Genomic DNA, 21,522 nt, shown 5'->3' with positions numbered 1-21,522 from the left:
GAATCCAGTTAAGAGTCTAGTCAGATAGACAATATTACTTTTTCATAAATATATCTAAATATATCAGCTGATCGCTAACAGAGACATTTCAGAACTAAGCACTGGCATATTTACATAAAAATCTTTAGTAAGTCATTTTAAAATAATTTCAATGAAATATTGAATTTAAGCTAGTATATTCTATCAGATTTTATTTTATATATATATATATATATATATATATATATATATATATATATATATATATATATATATATATATACACAATTTTTTCTGTTTTGTTTCATTTTTATGCATACAGGTGAAATTTCAGTTTTATTAAAAATTAACACATATTTTACTTTTTAGCAGTTTTGAAATGCTACAGGTGACAGAAAATTAGGATTAAAGTACATGGATAAATAACACTGCATGCAGCACAGGTTTAATGTCTTTTTCCTGTTTTTTTATCTGAGCGTGGCATTTCTCTCTCCTCCCAGGTGGGTGAAATAATTAAACCTAATCAACCAAAGCTGTTTCCAATTTGTGTTGATTAGAACATGATTTTCACTCTTTACACACTTTTGCACCCTGCTTTCATCAGCAGCGGTCTTATAAAAACGATGTCAGTTTCATCAGGTGATTTCTGTCTGTGACTTTTTGTACTGCGAGGAACTTGATGCCACAAATATGAAGCCTGCTGTTCCTGCAAAGCAGAGGGTTCGTCCAAAAACTAAGAAGAGGATTCATGCTTACTGCACGCTCATCTACAGAGCTCATAAAGAGGTCAGAACTTTTATTATACTCTGTCTTAAACAGGTCTCATAGTTTGTTCTCATCTGTAATGACTTTAATATTAAAAGGACCTAACCATCTGTCCTGTGCATGTTCCTGTGTGAGTGACTCATTTCACATCCTGCTCTTGCTTCATATTTTTCATCTGCAGGTTAGTCCTGCAGCTAGTCTGAGAAGTCCTGAGTTCTTGACCAGGAGGCATGGGTTCCCCAGACCCATCCTACTCAGGCTGGTGGCCTTGGAGGCTTGTAGGCTGTCAAAGGCAAACAGACTCAAAGTCATCACTCTGCAAGAGCTCAATGGTGCTGTTGCACACGTACAACGGAGGATTCATGGGAGAGCTGCTGCATGAGGCTACAGACTTGCTCTAATACAAACTCTTATTATTTTACTACAATTAAAGGGTTTTTAAATCTTTACTGTCTTTGTATGCAAGTTCCAAGCTGTCGGGTACCCAGCTCTAGTAAGCTGGTGGAAGGAAGACTAGGATTGACAAATGAGGTGTGTGTGTGTGTGTGTGTGGTTAGCTCTTTGGAAGCAAGTTATGGTCTAAGACAAGGATCCTGAAATCCAGGCCTCTAGGTCCAGTTTCCTGCAGGTTTTAGATGTGTCCGCTTCAACACAATTCCTCCATCCTCCAGGAACTGCCTGCATACTCTCACCACATGAGTTGTGCACTCATGTGGTGACCAGAAGGAACCCAGGACCCCCTGCACCAGCAGATACTGATCCTGCTGATGGGTTTAGGACAGGGGTGGGCAACTCCAGGCCTCAAGGGCCAGTGTCCTGCAGGTTTTAGATGTGTCCCTGATCCAACATACATGAGTCACATATAGAAGTCATTAGCAGGACTCTGGAGAACTTGACTGCATACTGAGGAGGTAATTCAGCCATTTGAATCAGGTGTGTTGGATCAGGGACACATCTAAAACCTGCAGGACACTGGACCTTGGGGCCTGGATTTGAGGATCCCTAGCATATGATCTGGTTTTGATGCTCTTAGACTTTCACTTTCAGTGTTTGCTTCAGGATGACACCTTTTTAAAGTTAGGTGGGCTCCTGTTTCCAGATCAGAGCCAGATATGCTTATTTGGTTCACCATGGAAAATTGGTAAGGTTCTTAACAAGCCTGAGGCAGTTTTATAGATGGACTGGGGGGAAGCTGACATTTCTAAGATGAAATGTTGCTGTTTTGCATAAAAATCACCACACTAACAAAGCTGAGGAACACTGAAAGGGTGGGCTTTTTACAGCCCCTTTCTCAGTCCAACCTGAAGTTTTAGGAGGGTCTGAGTAATGAAACAAGACTCCAATGTAAACCTAAATTAAAAGGAAAAAAAATCCATGATTTGAAATGGTCAAGCAAGAGTCCTGACCTTATCCCAGATGAAATACTTTGACATGAATTCTTAAATGTGATGCTTAAGAATAAAACATCCCAGAAACCATGGGGGAAGTTATCCAAAGTTCACACTGCAAATTTTCCCAGGCTCCACTGTCTTAAGATGGAAGGACAGCTGCTGCAGTTAGTGTTTATAACTTGGCAGAAAATCAGAGCACCTTTTTAATAACTTGGTAATTCCAAAATATTTTAGATGCAGACTATTTTCAGGATAACAGAAGCTGGAATAAGCATGAGTATGTGCTCAGTACTTTCTGCCAGACATGGTCGAAGATTTGAATCCAAAATCATCTTTGTATACTTAAATGAGGAGGTAGTTTTGTCACCTAAACCTAAACAGCTGAAAACTTAAAATGCTATTTAAAAAAAAAAAATATATATATATATATATATATATATATATATATATATATATATATATATATATATATATATATATATATATATATATATATATATATATATATATATATACACTACTCGTGAAACAGCCCCTCCCACGGTTGTGGTTTCAATCCAGCTGATGATGCATCCGCCTCTTCTGAGAGTTCTCCTGCAGCATCAGCTCCGCAGCTCCTGCGGAAACGCTCCGGTCATATTGTCGACCTTTTTTTTTTTAATTATTTTTAAGGCTCAAATCTATCTTAAAAGCCATTAAGAGGACACAGAGCGCAACCTTATTTTTTTGGTGCCAACGAACTGCGTGACCCTATCGCGAAGATAAGAGCCACAGGTAGGTTTGAGCAGATTTTTGCACAAAATAAACACCTCGTTGCAATATGATACAGTCTGAAAAGGCGATTCACAAAAAGCCGATTTTTCTATTTTCATTTAGTTTCTTTCTTTACTTTTTTTTTTTTTTTTTTTTTTTTTACTTTGATTTGATTTACCGCGATTACCCAGCAGGGCCATTCTTGGTGTCGATTTTTTTTTTTTTTTTGCAAGTTGAAGCCAGTCGTGCATTGCTTTAATACACTGAAGGCAGCATGATCATTGGGTACAACTTTAACAATGTGTATCTACTACAGAGGAAGCTTACAAGCATGTTTATACATAAATCAGTGTCACGTCACATGCCACCAAACAGATGTGACCCACCGTTAGCAGCTTGGAAAGAACTGACTCATGTGAGCCCTCCTGGACCCTCTGTGTTAGCCATCATGGGATGTGGCACTTCTGTCGCCACAGAAAAGCAAGGGAAAAAACTGGAGTCAGGTAAGCATGTGCAGCTGGTTTATGCTGGAGTGCACCGGATTCTTTTTTTAATTTCCCCCCACCTCCTGTTAGCTGGAAAATGTTGACAGTATACTGGCTCTACAGGGGTTTGTTGCTCCTGTGAAAAGTGGGAGGGAAAAACACAGCAACGTCATCACACCAACAAAAAAACAAACCATAGGTGTTAGATACTAATTGGAATGCAAATCTCATGTAGTGTAAACCATATTTATGCGTCCTTGCAGAGACTTTGATTTTCCTTTATTCCAGAATAAAATGTCAGTTGGTTTAAAAATTGATTAAACACTTTATTTACTGCAAAATGCCCATGTTAATGGCAGATTTTCGTATATAGTTTTTACCAGCACACCTTAAGATATTTCATAGTCTGAACAATTAATTGACCAGTTAAAACCAGAATAATTAATGACTAAAGATGATGCGGTCATTACTCCAGACATCTATGTGTGCTTGTGTTTATGCAAAAGCATTTTTATAATGTTAATATCAAGTGCTTGCTGAGTAGTGTAATAACTGTAAGCAATTATAGAACTACTGCCATGCTTTAGTATGATACTCACCTGTTACACTGCACTACAAGCTGATGATAGTTATTTTTGCTTTAGTAAATTTGCAGCTGATTTTTGACAGGTGATGCTTTCGCTTCTTTGCAGTCTGTCTTCTCTTCTCTTTAATGAGTGCTGCTGCTCCCAGAAGCTTGTTTAATTTGCTTAGTTCTCCCAATCCCGCTGTTGCACATGACCTCCCTTGTGTCTTGTTATCTGTCTTACTGTGTGTGTGTGTGTGTGTGTGTGTGTATCTCTGTATATGCTCATTTGCACACAGTTTTATTCAATTACTCATTGCTTATGCTGAATTGTAGTTTTTCTTCATGCAGATGAACCAGTTAAAACTCCCAGCCCGGCTCTGAGTAAGACCCTGCTCATCCTTAAACATCAGGCTGTGACATGTGTGGCATGTATATCTGTTTTTGTGTGCTTGTCTGCCTGCATTTTTACATTTTACATATTTACCATGGTGACAACATGAGTAAAGAAAGATTCCCATGGAGTTCTGTAGACTTGAGAGAAAAACTACAGAAAAATAACAGCTGGAGAGTCTTAAACATCTGAGATATGGGAAAGAGTTGTTTAAGCTAGGTTAAGAAGACAGGTGATGATCAGCGAGCGGCACTATGGCTTCAGGCCAAGAGAGCACTACAAATGTGTGTTTGCTTTGAGTGTTGATGGAGAAGCATAAAGAAGGTCAAAAGGAGTGGCACTGTGTCTCTGTGGCTCTAAAGAAAGCATATGATAAGTTGCCAAAAGAGGAACCGTGGTACTGTATGAGGAAGTCAGGAGTAGCAGAGAAGTACGTGAGGGTGGTGCAGGACATGTATGAGGACAGTGAGACAGTGGTAGGCTGTGCAGTAAGAGTGGCAGATGGGTTCAAGGTGAGTGTGGGATTACATCAGGGACTGGCTCTGAGCCCTTTCTTGATTGCGGTGGTGATGGACAGGCTGACAGATGAGGTCAAGCAGGATTCTCCATGGGCTCTGATTTTTTGCAGACAACCTTGTAATCTATAGTAAGAGTAGGGAGCAGGTGGAGCCTGGAGAAGTGGAGGTATGCTCTATAGAGAAGAGGAATGAAATTCACTAGAAGCCAGACAGAATACATGTGTGTGAATGAGAGGGAGACAGGTGGAAAGGTGAACATCCAAGGAGTAGAGATAGTGAAGGTGGAAAGGCAGGAGAAAAAAAGAAGACCACAGAGGGAATTCATAGATGTAGTGAAGAAGGACATGCAGCGGTTTGGTGTCGCAGAGGAGAACACTAGGGATAGCGTGAGACGGATGCAAGTGATCCATCTACATTTTTCTTTATGTATGTAACCACAGACACTCACTGGACACTTTTTTAGGTACACCTTAGTAGTACCAAGCTGGACCCCCTTTTCCCTTCAAAATTGCCTTAATCTTTCATGGCATAGATTCAGCAGGGTGCTGGAAACATTCCCCAGAGATTTTGGTCCATATTGACATGATAGCATCATGCAGTTGCTACATTTGTAGATTTGTAGTTGCTTTGACTTGAGCTTTGACATGGCACATTATCCAGCTGGAAGCAACCATCAGAAGATAGGTATCCTGTAGCTGTAAAGAGATGGACATGATCAGCAACAAGACTCAGGTAGGGTGTGGCAATTAAGTGATGCTCAATTGGTACTAAGGGGCCCAAAGTGTGCCAAGAAAGTATCCCCAACACCAGCAGCCTGAACAGTTGATACAAGGCAGGATGGATGCAACCATGCCACATTCAAAGTCACTTAAATCACCTTTCTTACACATTTTGATGCTTAGCTGGACCTTCAGCAGGTCATCTTGACCATGTCTACATGCCTAAATGCCTTGAGTTGTTGCCATGTGGTTAGCTGATTAGGCATCTGTTAACAAGCAGTTGAACAGGTGTACCTAACAGAGTGGTCGTGAGTGTATTTATTTAACATGTCTTGCCTGTAAATAAAAAATAACATACAATATTTTGCTGTAGCTATGAAGGCAGCTGTTTTGATCCAGCGATGGTACCGGCGCTACATGGCCCGTCTTGAGATGAGGCGCAGGTACACCTGGAACATCTTTCAGTCTATTGAATATGCCGGGGAACAAGACCAACTACAGGTGTCTCTCAGTACAGGAATCTATTTCAACACTTTCAAAAGTATCATAAAACTTAAACATGTGTTTCTTTTTCTTTTTTTCAGCTCTCTAGTTTCTTCACTTTCATGCTGGACAACTTCACTCAGCTGAATGGGAATGGGCCAGGTTAGGGGAGAAAATTCTCTTATCTACAGCATATAATTATTTATATGCCGTATTATTTTGCATGTCTAAAACTCAGATTTTGTCTTTGTATTTGGAAATTCTGATGTAATGTTTGCTTTATTTTGGAGTAAAATATCCAGCTGGGAGTGGGCACTCCACGCTTTTTCAGTGAGGACCATGGCCTCAGATTGGAGGTGCTAATTCTCATACCCACTGCTTCACACTTAGCTTCAAATCACTCCAGTGCAAGCTGGTGGCCACCACCTGATGAAGCCAACAGGACCACATTATCTGCAGAAAGTAGATTATGAGGCCAGAGAGGTAGAAGTGTTCTGGCTATGCCTAGAAATTCTGTCCACAAATATTATGAATAGAACTGTTGACAAAAGCCAGCCCTTGTGGAGTCCAACACCCACCGGAAACAAGTCCAACTTATTGCCGGCAATGTGGAACAAGTTCTCGCTGCAGTTGTGCAGGGACTGAGTGGCCCATAACAACAGGCCAGACAGCCCATACTCCCTCACCACCCTCTACAGTATACCATGAGGGACACATTCAAATGCCTTCCCCAGGTCCACAAAACACATATAGACTGGATCAGCAAAGTCCCACACACACTCAAATATCCTTGAGAGGATAAAGAGCTGGTCAGGCTGGTCTAGGACAAAAACTGCATTGTTCCCCCTGAATCTGAGGTCCGACTAATGGATGAAGTCTCCTTTCAAGCACCCTGGCATAGACTACTCAGGGAGGCTGAGGAGTGTGATCCCCTATAACTGGAGCACAGCTTTTAGTCCCCCTCCTTGAAAATGGGAACCACCACCCCAATCTGCCAATCCAGTGGCACAGCCCCAGATCTCCACCCAACATTGCAGAGGCATTTAAGCCAGGACAGCCTTACAACATGCAGGGCCTTCAACAACTCAGGGCAAATCTCATCCATCCCATGGGCCCTGCCACCAAGGAGTTGTTTAACTACCTCAGTGACCTCAACCCTGACCAGTCATCCCTCTTGCCCCCAGACTCTGCATTTGCTACAGAAGGCCTGTCAGTGGGATTCACAAGGTCCTCAAAGTATTCCTTCCACCACCTGACTATATCCTCAGTTGAAGTCAGCAGCACCCCACCCGCACTATACACTGTGTGACTAGAGTACCACTTTCCCCTACTGGGTCACCGATTCGCCAGAATTGCTCTGAGACGGGCCAAAAATCTTTTTCCATGGCCTCAGCAAACTCCTCCCGCACCTGAGTTTTTGTTTCAGCCACTGCCCGAGCCACGTTCAGCTTGGCCTGCCAGTACCCATCAACTATCTCCTAGTCCCACAGACTAACCAAGGCCGACAGGATTCCTTCTGCCGTCTCAGCAATGGAGGTGTGGAACATGGTCCACATGTCCTCAACCTCCCCTGAAATGTTGTCGAAGTTCTGCCAGAGGTGGGAATTGAAGATCTCACGGACTGGGGCCTCTGCCAGGCATTCCCAGCTCACCCTCACTATACGCTTAGATGCTCCAGGTCTGTCTGGCATCCTTCTCTGCTACCTCATCCAACTTACCACTAGGTGGTTATCAGTTGACAGTGCAGCTCCTCTCTTCACCCGAGTGTTCACAACATACGACCACAGATCTGATGATGCAATTACAAAATCAATCATTGACCTGCGACCTAGGGTGTCCTGGTGCCATGTGTGCTTATGGGACATCCTTATATTCAAACATGGTGTTCATTATGGACAAACTGTGATTTGCACAGAAGTCCAGTAAGAGAACACCACTTGGGTTCAGATCGGGTAGTCCATTCGTCCCTCACTGTTATTGTCCGCATGAGCATTGAAGTCTCCCAATAGGATGATGGAGTCACCGGATGGGGTGCCCTCAAACATCCCACCCAGCGAGTCCAATAAAGCTAGGTACAAATTGCCACCTTATCATGGTGGAGGGGTTGTGTGTTCCAGTGATCCCAGGGGGCTATGCTGTCTGGGGGCTTTTGCCCCCTGGTAGGGTCTCCCAAGGCAAATTGGGCCTGGTAGAGGGACCAGTCAAAGATGGATTCCAATGACCCTTATGAGAGGAAAAGAATCAGTTTACCCTACCTGGGACAGGGGTACCAGGGCCCCAACCTGGAGCCTGGACTGGAGAGGGTGCTTGAGGGAGAGTGCCTGGTGGGCACAACCCAAAGGCTTTGCCCTCCTGTAGGCCTACCACCCTCAGGAGGTGCCGTAGGGGTCAGCTGCAGTGTGTGTTGGGCGGCAGCCAAAGGTGAAGGCACCAAATGGCAGTTCAGTGTACCCAGCCTTTTTGGAGTAAAACATAATTTTCTGAAAATCTGGCTATGAAAATGTGATAAAATAGGTTTTCAGTGTATGCTGGAACAATGAATTTATTGCGCTATAGCTGCTGCATAAATGTACCTCATAGTGTCTTCACAGGTAGTTTTCTTAGTTAAAAGCTGGTGTTTATTGGTCGTTCTTTTTAACTTTTCTAACACCTAAATAGAATCCCTCACTTAAATTAATATCATTCTGTTTGTTATACCACTGTATTTTAGATATTTTGATCTTGATGAGAAAACCCATTGCATATACTCTGTTGCTTAGCAACTACTGTGAATGTGGAGGCCAATGTGTCTGTGTGTTGCACTGTGAAACAGCTGTGGCTTAAGTGTGTATTGACCCACTCTTCCAGCTCAAAAGCATAATGCTTCATTGGCAAGCTAATCCTCAGGGAAGCCCTTTTTGCTTATCATCTCCTGAACATCCTCTTCATGGGTTTTACATTTAGTCAACATAAGTGATGGAAAGAGTCCAGACTATGTTGTCTCCGTTTACTATATACGGGATCTGTGTTTTTGTGTGTTTGTCAGAGAGCTTATTTAACAGACACTATAGGGGAAATGAGAGAAATGGGCCTAATTTAGAGGTTCTCAGGATTTTTTCCCATATTTGAGCCCTCGGTGAGGTCACACAGAGCAGGATGCAGTTTAAAGAAAATACATACAGTATAGTATCTGTATATGGGATTTTGAGTACTTCATTTTATTTCTGTTCAGTGTCTTGTTACAGTGGAATAGGAACAACCACCTGACAGACCTGTGGCTCCCATTTAAAATTTCAGGCCATTAAAGGTCTTCATTAGGCTTGAAAATGATCTGTGATGGGACAGACATTGCAATATTGAAGTTAATATGGAAAATAGGTGCCTTGATGATGCAGTGGTTAGCACTGTTGCCTCACAGCAAGAGGCCCGTTGGTTCAAACCTGCCGGCCAGCTGGGACCCTCCTGTGTGCAGTTTACATGTTAACCCTGTGCCTGAATGTGTTCTCTCTGAGTACTCTGCTTTCTGCCACAGTGCAAAGATATGTACTGTATATTAGGTTAACTGGTGAGTCTAAATTTACTGTAGGTGTGCAAGCATGAATGACTGTTCCTCTGTTAACCCTGCAATAGACTGGTGACCTGTCCAGGGTGTATGCCACCTTTCACTCAGTTGCATTTTGGATCAGATAAATGGTTAAGAAAATGGATGGCTGGATAGATGAGGTCAGAGCTGTTCTTTCTATCTGTAGTGATTTATATTTGTTTCTTATAGCTCGTATATAGTACCAGTCAAAAGTTTGGACACACTCGTGAGTGTCCAAACTTTAGACTGGTACTGCATGTGATCTGGGACCTCGCCACTCTTCCACACAAATACGCAGAAAACCTAAAGAAATTTTAAAAAAGCAGAAAGACCCCCAATATAGACGAAGTAGGCACTGCTGACAATGAACATGACATTGACCAAGTCAGGCACAGCATGAAAAGGAGGACCTGTGTTGTAGGTGGGCTGCAAAGCAGCTTGTTGATGTGTAGCAACTTTAGGCATGTCAAAGCAGCTTAAATAGCATGACCTCTAAAAGATTTGCCAGTGGCATGCCTAGAAGGTCATCAGCTAAGCCATCATCTGATGCGGGCCGGCATTAACAGCGGCTCTGACTGAGATTGTTAAGGGATTTGTCATATAACCAAATATGGCATATGCCTGTTTTACTTCAAAAGGTTTTTACAGTCTGTAAGGGATAGAGGAAAAAGTATGGTATATGCCATTTACTCATCGTGCTTTGACCAAGATAAAAATGTATTTTTGTGGACCTCTAGCTTTCATTTTAAAATTTTAAATTCCAAATACATAATTGTGTTTCAGACTTGATATCCCAGCTGCTGGACCCAGTGGTCGACCCATGGTTAGACAGAGAGACCTGCTACAACTTGATCCATGTTCCAGAGTCCTACACTGGACCTAGACTATCATTTCCTCTCTCTGTCGCTGATACAAACACACTCCTGAGTGCATTTAAGGAGCAGCAGGTACCAAATATAAGCCTTTGACCTACTCACTTGAACTTCTGATCGTCTGGTGGTTTAGATTTGGAGTGTTTTCAGGGGCTCCTCACTTTTTTCCACACAGACTCTCCATGCCAGATACGTTCTCCAGCTTCTGTATGAGACCAAAAAGCTCCTAAAACAGATGCCAAACATAGTCCACTTGTCAACATCCTACTACAAAGAGATCACTATATGTGGTGGGTGGCCATGGCCTCGGTGTCTCATTCAAAATAATAATTTTTCAGGACAGCAGAACAAAAATATAAAAACATTTTAGTCTCATTGTGGCTTATGCTACATTGTGCACTGCAGTGGAGCACAGGCCAAATGAATGAGCTGCATGCTTTTTAAATGACAGATAATTCTTTTAAATGTTATTTAAATACAGTTGATTGTATCTTAATGGCAGCTTCCCAAGAAAGGGGAGTTTTATTTATTTGCACACTGATCAGCCACTTGACTCCACTTCCATAGCTTTCCTCCTCCTACGTCTGCATCTCATTAAACTCAAGAATACTTGTAAGAAAAATGAAAACACACACACTTATATGGTTGAGGTGGAGCCATTTGTCATCCTTATGATTAGGGAATTTTAGACTATTTCTGTAAATCCAGAAAGTGGCAGGATTTCTGTTTCTTGACTACAGTGATTTTTCTTTTGGTGCAGGTGATCTGCACGGGCGGCTCGATGACTTACTACTTATATTTTATAAGGTAAGGCTGTCTAACAGTTTTCTTAAGCATCACTTGTATGCAAAATTATGCTTCATGTAGATACTTGTGATTTTATTTTAATAAAAGAGTTAAGAGTTTTTTTTTCTCAGCTGTTTTGAAGAAACAGTCGAGCTAATTCATAGCCTTGGTGGCAGCCAGCGGTGGCTGTTTCAAAAACTATAACGTTGGCCATAACGTGAACAATGTGACCTAGAATGTTCAAATTCACACCATTAGTGCATCTACTAAAAATCTTGGACTGTTTCGAATCTCAGCAACCTTGACCTGAAGATAAAGGTCAGTGGTCAAGTTTTCTGAAAATCTTGTGAACACAATAACTCCAGAGAACTCTCATCTACGTTGTTCAAATTCACACCATAGATGCATACTGTTCAAGCTAGACCCATCAAATTTCACACACTTGTTCACTGACTTTATTATAACTGCACTTTGTTTGGAAACTTCACCCCCACCCCGTTTTTGTAAGTCTCTGCAATCAAAGACTCAGTTTTGTCTTTCTCCAAAATATAGGGTTAATATGGGTGGTTATCTATGATGACAGACCTCAGAGGGTTAACCAAGTAAATGTTTGTGACAGTCAAAACATTGTCAAACGAAGCTGAAGATCTGACTGTTTTTCTGTATTTTTTTTCTCATGCTGCTGCTGTTTAGAATGGTCTTCCTTCTGCAGAGACGCCATATGTGTTTAATGGGGATTTTGTGGACCGTGGAAAAAAGTCAGTCGAAGTGGTTATTCTGCTGTTTGCCTACCTTTTGCTTTTCCCAGACTACATGCACCTGAACCGAGGAAACCATGAAGACCACATAATGAACCTTAGGCAAGTCTGGAAAAGAGCAAAGTGAAAAATATTTATCCTTATGTCTAGGTTCACTACTAACAGTAGTACATCAGTTTAAAGGATTTACTTGTGTGTTTTTTTCAGATATGGGTTCACAAAAGAAGTCATGCAGAAGTACAAGGTAAAGTCCCATCCAGATGTCATCAGCCTGCTTTAATGTGCAGAACTCAGTAAGCACTTTGCAGCTTGGTGACTCACAGTTGGTGGAGTTGTTTGTTGTTGTTTTTTACTTGTGTGTGCCTGTGTGCAGACTCATGGCCCTGAGATCCTTCAGCTATTTCAGGATGTTTTCAGCCTTCTGCCTATTGCAACAGTAATTGACGGAAAGATACTGATTGTTCACGGAGGGATTTCAGACCAGACTGACCTGGACTTCCTGAGCTCCATCGAGAGACACAAGGTCAGTGGAAACAATCAGCCAACCTTCGCTGTCTGTCAGTCCAGTAATTACTTTGGCCACTGGGGTCAGAAAAGCGTGCTGACATACACACACCCACCTTACAACAATGTAGTTATAATGGCCAACGTGAAAAACATCCAGCAACAGGAAGCAGAATCCTGAGAAAAATATGAGATTTTCTTCAGCAGCTTGTTGCTTCCATTGTATCACCAGGGTGTGAATGTGTGTGTGTATGTTTGAAAGTGCTCTGTGAATGTGTGTGAATGTGTGTGATTGGGTGAATGAGACTTGCAGTAGAAAGGTTTTGAGTGCTCAACTGAATAGAAAGGCACTATTTACACCAATCAAGCATAACATTATGATCACCTGCCTAATATTGTGTTGGTCCCCTTTTTGCTGCCAAAACGGTCCTGAGCAGTTGTGGCAGGAACTCTACTAGACCCCTGAAGGTGTGCTGTGGTATCTGCACCAAAATGTTAGCAACAGATCCTTTAAGTCCTGTAAGTTATAAGTTGGGGCCTCCGTGGATCAGACTTGTTTGTACAGCACATCCCACAGATGCTCAATTGGATTGAGATCTGGAGAATTTGAAGGCTAAGTCAACACCTCAAACTCACTGTTGTTCTCCTCAAACCATTCCTGAACCATTTTTGCTTTGCGGCAGGGCGCCTTAACCTGCTGAAAGAGGCCACAGCCATCAGGGAATACTGTTTCCATGAAAGGGTGTACAGGGTCTCCAACAATGTTTAGGTAGGTGGTACTTGTCAAAATATCATCTACACGGATGGCAGGACCCAAGGCTTCCTAGCACAAGATTGGCCAAAACATCACACCAGCTTGACTTCTTCCCATAGTTCATCCTGCGGCCAGGTGTTCACCAGGTAAGCAATGCACACACCTGGCCATCCACGTAATGTAAAAGAAAATGCAATTCATCAGACCAGGCCACCTTCTTCCATTGCTCCATGGTCCAGTTCTGATGCTCGCATGCCCATTGTTGGCATTTTCGGCAGACCCTGACTGGTCTGCAGCTATGAAGCCCCATACACAACAAACTGTGATGTGCAGTCTGACACCTTTCTATCAGTACCAGCATTAACATTTTCTGCAAGTTGAGCTACGGTAGTTCGTCTGGTGGACCACACAGGCCAGCCTTCGCTTTCCACATACATCAGTGAGCCTTGGTCACCCATGACCCTGTTGCTGGTTCACCGCTGTTCCTTCCTTGGAGCACTTTTGATAGATACTGACCACTGCAAACCAGGAACACCCCACAAGAGCTACAGTTTTGGAGACGCTCTGACCAAGTCGTCCAGCCATCATGCCCATTTTTCCTGCTTTTAACACATCAACTCTGAGGACAAAATGTTCACTTGCTCCCTAGTATAGCCCACCCACTAACAGGTGCCATAATGAAGAGATAATCAGTGTTATCAACGTCAACAGTCAGTGGTCATAATCAGTGTAAGTACCAGTCAATTTACAATTTACTGAGAAATAAGTAACGTAATAACTTGTTTTGTGAGTTCCAGTAGATTTTTCTTTGTGTACAGGCTGTGATCAGCTGGCCTGTGCTGCTGCTCCAATATTTGCTGTTCTTTACAGATTAAGCCAGCTGAATTTATTAAGACATGAAAAATGAAAATGAAAACCACAGCCTACCCTGCACCAGTCCAGCATAGGGCATTACATTAAACTTCCCCACAGTACTACAAATTAACCAGTTTAGCCTGCACTAAACTACTTAGTAGTTGAGGCAACCTTTGAATAGCACAAAATTACTTCAGTTAGTTTTGCAGAATATTTCACAAAAACATAATTTAACAATACCATGCCATCAGTGGAAACAATGCGAGGCTGCAGGGCACAAAAAAATTAACCCATTTGACAGTAATATGCATTGTACCATGTACCTATCAGATTAAATTGCTCATTAACTGAAGGTGCTAGAAAGCCATTCGAGATCGTCCCAACCTACTTTAACCCCTGTTTGTGAGGCATTATTATTATTGTTGTATCAATCTGTATTCAAGTTCAATTAATGGACTCCTTCGACTGATTAAAACCAAAAAAATGCATGCACAGGGATTAGGAGAAACAGTTTTTTAGGGTCCAGCTTTCCTCGCAAGAATCATATTGTATAGATTACTTTGACTCGGATTCACTGTGTGATATCCAGGTGATGTACACTGAGTCAGGAAAGACTTTAATAATACTGATCTTAAGGGTGGATTTTTTAAAATTTATTTATTTATTTGCATTAGTAATACTTCTTTAGTGCTTGCAAAGTACTGCTCTAAAGATGTGGGGGTTTTTTAAGTTGCCTTACAATGTGTACTGTATGTCAGTATATCTTGTTTTTCACTTTATTGCTGTCTTCCATTCCTGCCTCTTTTAGGTGAAATCTGCCCTAAGGTTTCCCAGGTGCAGTTTGGAGCACCTGGACATCAGTCAGTCCTGCAGGCAGACCAAAAGAGCGAGATCGTCAGACAGCTCGCGTCCTGGCAGCAGTCGCAGTCAAAGCAAGAACCAAAGAACCCCGAACCTGAGGTGTGACTGCAGCCCACAGACACTTACAGGTGTTTTTATTTAGTATGGTCAGTGTGCAGTTAGACCTCTTGTTAACAGCTACAGACCTTGTCTTCTACCACTATTTCTTTTCCCCTGTAGAAAGAAGAGATGCAAGCTTAGCAGACAAGACAGCGCTGTTTCCACTTCTTCCTCCTCGTCTTCCTCGTCTTCCTCTTCTCTCTGCTCACCTCGAACCCCATCCTGCCTCTCACCTCGTCCTTGTCCATCTTCTCCTTGCATGCCTTACTCTGTTAACATCCTCCAAGTCCCTTTCCTGGACTCTTTGTCCTCCGTTCCCCTCCCATCACCTTCGCAGCATGAGCAGGAATGGAAACAGGTAAGAAGAGTGGAAAATATATTAATATTGTTTCATATTCACCTGATGTAAAAAGTTCCTTCTGTGTCTTATTCAGCCTTTTATCTGCTTTACTCTGGAGCAGATAGTGGATATATTGTGGAGTGACCCTAAAATCCAAGATGGCTGCAGTCCCAACACCTTTAGAGGGGGAGGCTGCTACTTTGGTCCTGATGTCACTCAGAGATTACTGCTCCAACACGGACTCCAGCTTCTCATCCGCTCTCATGAGTGCAAACAAGAAGGATACGAGCTCTGTCACAGTGGAAAGGTACACAAGATGCAATTATTGAATTTAGAATTGCTCATAAGTCTAGCCTTTTTGAGTCTACAGAGATACATGCATGCACAGTGGGAGAAATATTTGTTTGATCCCCTGCTGAATTTGTAAGTTTGCTCACTTACAAAGAAGTGAAGAGTCTCACTTTTATGGTAGTTTAATTTTAATGGAGAGAGACAGAATATCTACCACAAATCCAGAAAAAAAAACACATTGCATAAAAGTTATAAATTGATCTGCCTTTCATAGAGTAAAATAAGTATTTGATCCAAAAGCAAAACATGACTTAGTACTTGGTGGAAAACCCTTGTTGACAAGCACAGCGGTAAGATGTTTCTTGTAGCTGGTCAGGTGGGATTTTGGGCCACTTCCCTTTACAGAAACTCTCTAAATCCTGCATGGCAACTCGAAGCTTCAGCTCCCTCCATGGAGTTTCTATAGGCTTGAGGTCTGGAGACTGGCTAGGCCACTCCATGACCCTAATGTGCTTCTCCTTTGTAGCCTTTGTGGTACATTTTGGGTCATGCTGGAAGACCCATCCACAATCCATCTTCAGTATTCTTGCTGAGGGAAGGAGATTCTCATCCAAGATTCTATGGTACATGGTAGCTGGGATAGGCTCCAGACCTGGTGCAACCCTGACTTGGATAAGCGGAAGAAGATGGCTGGCCGGCCACATCCACTGGCCCCTCAATGTGGTGAAGTCATCCTGTATCAACCCTGTTTGACTGTAGGGTTGGTGTTCTTCGGGTCATACTCAGCAGTTCTCTTCCTACAAACACGGGGGGGTTGAGTTGATGCCAAAGAGCTCGAATTTTGTTTCATCTGACAACAGCACTTTCTCCCAAGCCTTCTCTGAATCATTTAGATGTTCACTGGAAAACTTAAGATGGTACTTGTGCCTTCTTGAGCAGGGGGACCTTGCGGGCACTGCAAGATTTTGATCTATCCATTACCAATGGTGTTCTTAGTCATTGTGGTCCCAGCTGCCTTCAGATCATTAACAAGCTCCTCATGTGTAGTTTTGGGCTGATCCACCACCTTTCTCATGATCATCCTCCATAAGGCACAATCTTGCATGCAGCTCCAGACTGAGGGCAACTGATGGTCATTTTTATATTTCTTCCATTTCCAAATAATTGCAGGCTCTTGTCCCTAATGTCCTTTGATAGCTCTTTGGTTTTGCTCATGGTCGTTGAGAGGTTTGAATGAAAGAAAGTGACTCTGTGGACTGATGTGCTTTATACACAGTTGAGATCAGGAGTTTCTGTAATTGAATGATTGATTTTGCTTGTAATCTGTGTCCCACATGGGCACACAACCAATCTGTGGGAGCCAGAATTTGTTTTTTTTTTTGTGTGTGTGTGTGTGTGTGTGTGTGTGTGTGTGTGTGTGTGTGTGTGTGTGTGTGTGTGTGTGTGTGTGTGTGTGTGTGTGTGTTTTCTGGATTTCTGGTTGATACCATAAAAATTAGAGACTCTTCATTTCTTTGTAAGTGAGCAAACTTACAAACTTAGCAGGGGGATCAAATAATTATTTCTCCCACTGTGTGTGTTTGTGTGTTGTAGGTGATCACCATCTTTTCAGCGTCTAATTATTATGAGGAAGGAAGCAACCGCGGTGCCTATGTCAAACTGGGGAGAGAACTGGTGCCTCGCTTCTACCAGTATCAAGTCAGCCGCACAACTCGCAAACTTACACTGACACAGAGGTAACACAAGTGTCTAGAGTGTGTGTGGGTGAGTGTATCTAATACAGGGCCAATTAAGTACTGCTGAGGATAGTAGCACCGAAACTAATAATTTGAATTAATAGTTTACTTAAATAGTGATGAGCATTGTTTGCTACTTTGTGACGTTTTAAAGACTAAATGATTCATTTATCATTTGATGTGAATAACAATTTAATAATAAAAATGTCTATTAAATATAAGAAACGTTAGTGTGAGTTAATGTTTATGTCTGCAGAGTACGAGCCGCTGAGGGATCTGCTCTCAGAGCCTTAAAGGAGAAACTGTTTGCTCACCGCTCGGAGCTGATGGCCGGCTTCCAGCAGTACGACCAAAATGACACAGGTGCCCTCTTCTTCCTCCGTTTCCCTTTCTTTTAATGTTCAGGTCTGATTTTCAGCCTAACATGTAGAGTTTTTACATTGACACATACCTTGTTTCAGGTCGTGTGTCAGTCTGTGAGTGGGCTCTGGTGCTGGAGTCTGTACTGCGACTGGACCTGCCATGGAGGACCCTTCGTCCACACTTAGCCCGCCTGGCGCCAGATGGCAGCTTGGAGTATCAGTCCTGCTTCGAGGATATGGGACCAGGCATTCCACTGCCACAGGTCAGAAACGAAGGGGTGAAATGGGTATGTGTTTCATTTTACATATGTTTCTGTCCCTTAATTGTGGTCGCATGTCATCAACCTGCCATGGGTTACCAGTGAAAGTTAGCCTGTGTGGCTAAATCTGTCTTATTTACATGATGAATGCTTGTGTTAATTAATATGCAGTCCCCTAAGTACATTTTACTGTTGATACTGTGTTTTTAACAACAATGTTTCACTTTTATCTGTGAGGGAGAATTCTCTGCCTCTTGAAACATTTACTTCTAGCATCACAGTACCTGCTCTAGCACTGCTGCTGTTAAACAGCTGGTATTTGTGTACTCTTTTCTCCTTTCAGGTCACTCCAAATTTGGCTGAAACTTTGTTCAGATACAGGACAGACATTGAGATAATATTCAACATTATAGATAAAGATCATTCAGGTAAATAAAAGGAAGAAAATGAATATTTCTTTTCAATATAACATTCAAATAAGCCCAAACTTACTTCTGAAAAATAAAGTGTGTGAGTGATATTTGTTTTAACCTTTAGGTCTGATTTCCATCGAGGAGTTTCGTCAAACCTGGCGTCTTTTTAGCGCTCACTTGGGGGTTGCCATTGATGACAGTGCCATCGATGACCTGGCTCGAAGTATTGACTTTAATAAAGATGGCAGTATAGACTTCACTGAGTTCCTAGAGGCCTTCAGAGTGGTACACAAACTGGACAGCAAGGATCAGCAACTCCATGAAAAGATGGATGGAGAGAAGAGAACAGTCTGAATACTGAACTGTGGAAGTACAAATGTCAAATGGAACACAGAAAAGCATGAATAAGATAAAGTACTTCAGTATATGTTTATTGGTAAAATCCATCTCTGAATACTTGAAGACAACACAACTGGAAGGGATGTAGTGATGATTCAGTGGCAGATTTCCCGATGGTGGTGTTATGGGTTAGGAGGGGTATGACTCGAGGAATGTCAGTGACAAAGGCTGAGCTGAATGAAGTGATATATCTCTACAGCTGTCAGACAGATGTCTTTTGTAGAATGACCAGCTTTTTTGGGGGGCTCATTGGGGCGGGATCTTCACAGCCAGTGGATGTAGTACCATGAGCATTTCACAGGACTGCAGCTCTTAAGGTTTTACGTACTTGAGGCGCAGCTTAATTTGCTTTGATTGCTTTTCCTCCACAACAATTGAAGGCTTGTGAAAAATATGGTGACTAACAGCGGGCAGAACAGCAGCCCCTTCTGAATATAAGACTACTATTATGATGCCTAAATTATTGTTGTTAAAATGTTTTGATGGCAGCAGGGCATGCTGGGAGACATGTTACTTATACTTCCTGACCTTGCTCCCTCTCATTTGTGGAAAACGGATGTGAACTTGTTGACATCAGCTATGAAATAATTTGTTTTTCAGCGCAGCAGCATTTTGAATTATGTTTAGCAAACAAAGCAAGAAAGTGGTGCTCAAAAGAGGAAGTTTAAAAAAAGAGAGCAGGTTGAGTATACTGCCAGGACTTTGGATCTGAGCAGGGTTGTTCATGACTTTGCTGAGCGCCACGTCTGGGCCAGATATCTCTTCCACTGCAAACCTATAAACTTGTAATGCAAACATTTTAAAATAATTTGTGTTTCAGTTTTGCTAGTGATTTTTCTGATGGTTATGTTGTCTTTAAAAGTCACTCTGGCACACTATAACACTTTTTCATAGTTAAAGTAATCATTATTTGATGTTCTTTTTAATTACTTAAACGGTAACATATAAATGTCCAGTGTGAGGTCCCTAAACTGTTTGTCGAAAACTAAAAGATGTTTAGTAAAATATATTGACATCTCCACCAGAGATGGATAGTAGGCTGCTACAAATTGGCATCATTTTATACTATGTATACATACATTTTCTCTTCATTTAGTAGTTGGTCTAATTATATATGATATTCTGACTATAATTATAGAACAAATAGAGAGTTTTCTTGTGTTTTGGGTTTTTTTTGTGTGTATGTGTGTGTTTGTTTTTTTGTTTTTAAAGAAAAGGTATGACAAAAGGAGGTTACTTGAGTGCACCGTGGCAGATTTTCCAAAGAATGTATAAAAGCAGCACAGCTGTGCAGGTGCAGTGTTAAACTGTATGGCTCTGCCTTCAGATAAAAATGTAACCAAGAAAAACAGCTCTTGATGATGACCAGGTACACGGGCCATAAATCTTTTCAGGTTCTCTTTTCTTTTCCTCTCGCAGCTGTTTCACATATAGATGACATGGGCTTCTTGGTGTAATCGCCAGGGTTTGCCGATCAGTGGATCAGGCAGGGAGAACCTTCACATTAGCAGTGCTATGCTACCATCTGCCGGGAAAAATATGTCATTACATCTGCATGATGGGTCGTGTATCTGTGATTTTCTTATGCTCATGAGGTTTTTTGGGGTTTTTTTGCCAGCTGTCAGAAATGTCCACGAATGACATCCTCCTTCCACACTTTTCAGCCCTGAAAATAACAGGTATAGGCCCTCTCTCAAAATTCAAACTTTTTTATTCAAAATATGAGAATATTTCAGCTCCATGTCTGAACAACATGCTGGTAACTTTTAATTATTTTATTTCTTGGATTTTTTTTACATAAATTTCCTCATTTAAAGCATTTTGCATCTTCAAGAAGATTGTTATATAACTAATGTTTATTATAATATTTTTATTTTCCATTAACCCTTTATCTGGCAAGGACCCATATGTGGTGACTTGATTTGCATCATAATATTTAAAAATCTTGAATGTAAAGTCACAAAAGGATTGTCCAAGTATTTCAGTGAGCGCCCTGTAAAGGGTTCACAGCTGCAAACGGCAATCTTAGTAGGCCTGAGATAGTCAGTTACAAAGGTGCACAGTGAGTGTGACCACATTAAAGGATAGGGCTGCATATGATTAGGACTGTTTGTGTGTAACCTGCATCCTCAGATCTCTAATAAAAGATGTAATTGTTTTGCCCTAAATAATAGAGAAAAAAATTGCTTTGACTTGAGGCACACGCTTTCAGTCTTGGATCTTTATGATGCCAAAAAGTACAAGTAACCCCACTCCCTGCTTTTTAAACCTTCTGTTTGCTAAGGGCAGCCACTCAGAAGAAAGTTGGCTTGAAGGGAGGGAGAAGGGAGCTTAAAATGTTTTGAAGAGGATTACATCAGTTCTTCTGTTGTACATGTTCAGTTAACAACAGTAGCTGTTCCCAGATCTGTTCCCACTCCCACTACAACCAAAGCTCCGTCCAGGACTCAGCGTCACTGCTGACCTGGATTTGTGACCAGCGAACATGGTTTTTTTTTTTTACTGCCTCTCCGGACCTTTCCCTATCGATGCCCTCAGGCTCCTTCTGATTACACAACAGTGTGCACTGAGGCTGCAACAAATACTCTTGTCTGACAGTAAACAAAAGGTCCTCGTTT

General features: G+C 41.8%; 1 protein-coding gene and 1 long non-coding RNA gene across 2 annotated transcripts; both read left to right on the top strand.

Moving 5' to 3' along the window:
* The first annotated feature begins 478 nt into the window (after positions 1–478).
* On the top strand, positions 479–1,191 carry LOC115778396 (uncharacterized). The gene is made up of 2 exons (XR_004019777.1): positions 479–765; positions 926–1,191. It is a non-coding gene; the product is annotated as an uncharacterized LOC115778396 (long non-coding RNA).
* Positions 1,192–3,238: 2,047 nt separating this feature from the next.
* On the top strand, positions 3,239–20,057 carry ppef1 (protein phosphatase, EF-hand calcium binding domain 1). The gene is made up of 18 exons (XM_030758097.1): positions 3,239–3,391; positions 4,290–4,322; positions 5,943–6,070; positions 6,154–6,214; positions 10,398–10,561; positions 10,662–10,776; positions 11,247–11,293; positions 11,966–12,132; positions 12,238–12,274; positions 12,404–12,553; positions 14,952–15,103; positions 15,224–15,461; positions 15,565–15,750; positions 17,328–17,470; positions 17,727–17,833; positions 17,932–18,095; positions 18,436–18,520; positions 18,630–20,057. Exons 1-18 carry the CDS (start codon positions 3,250–3,252, stop codon positions 18,857–18,859), a joined length of 2,349 nt encoding a protein of 782 aa, XP_030613957.1. The 5' UTR covers positions 3,239–3,249; the 3' UTR covers positions 18,860–20,057.
* Positions 20,058–21,522: the final 1,465 nt, after the last annotated feature.

Source organism: Archocentrus centrarchus, chromosome 3 (assembly GCF_007364275.1).
Source record: "Archocentrus centrarchus isolate MPI-CPG fArcCen1 chromosome 3, fArcCen1, whole genome shotgun sequence".
NCBI classification, from domain to species: domain Eukaryota; kingdom Metazoa; phylum Chordata; class Actinopteri; order Cichliformes; family Cichlidae; genus Archocentrus; species Archocentrus centrarchus.
This window is presented reverse-complemented; position numbering and strand designations above follow the sequence as displayed.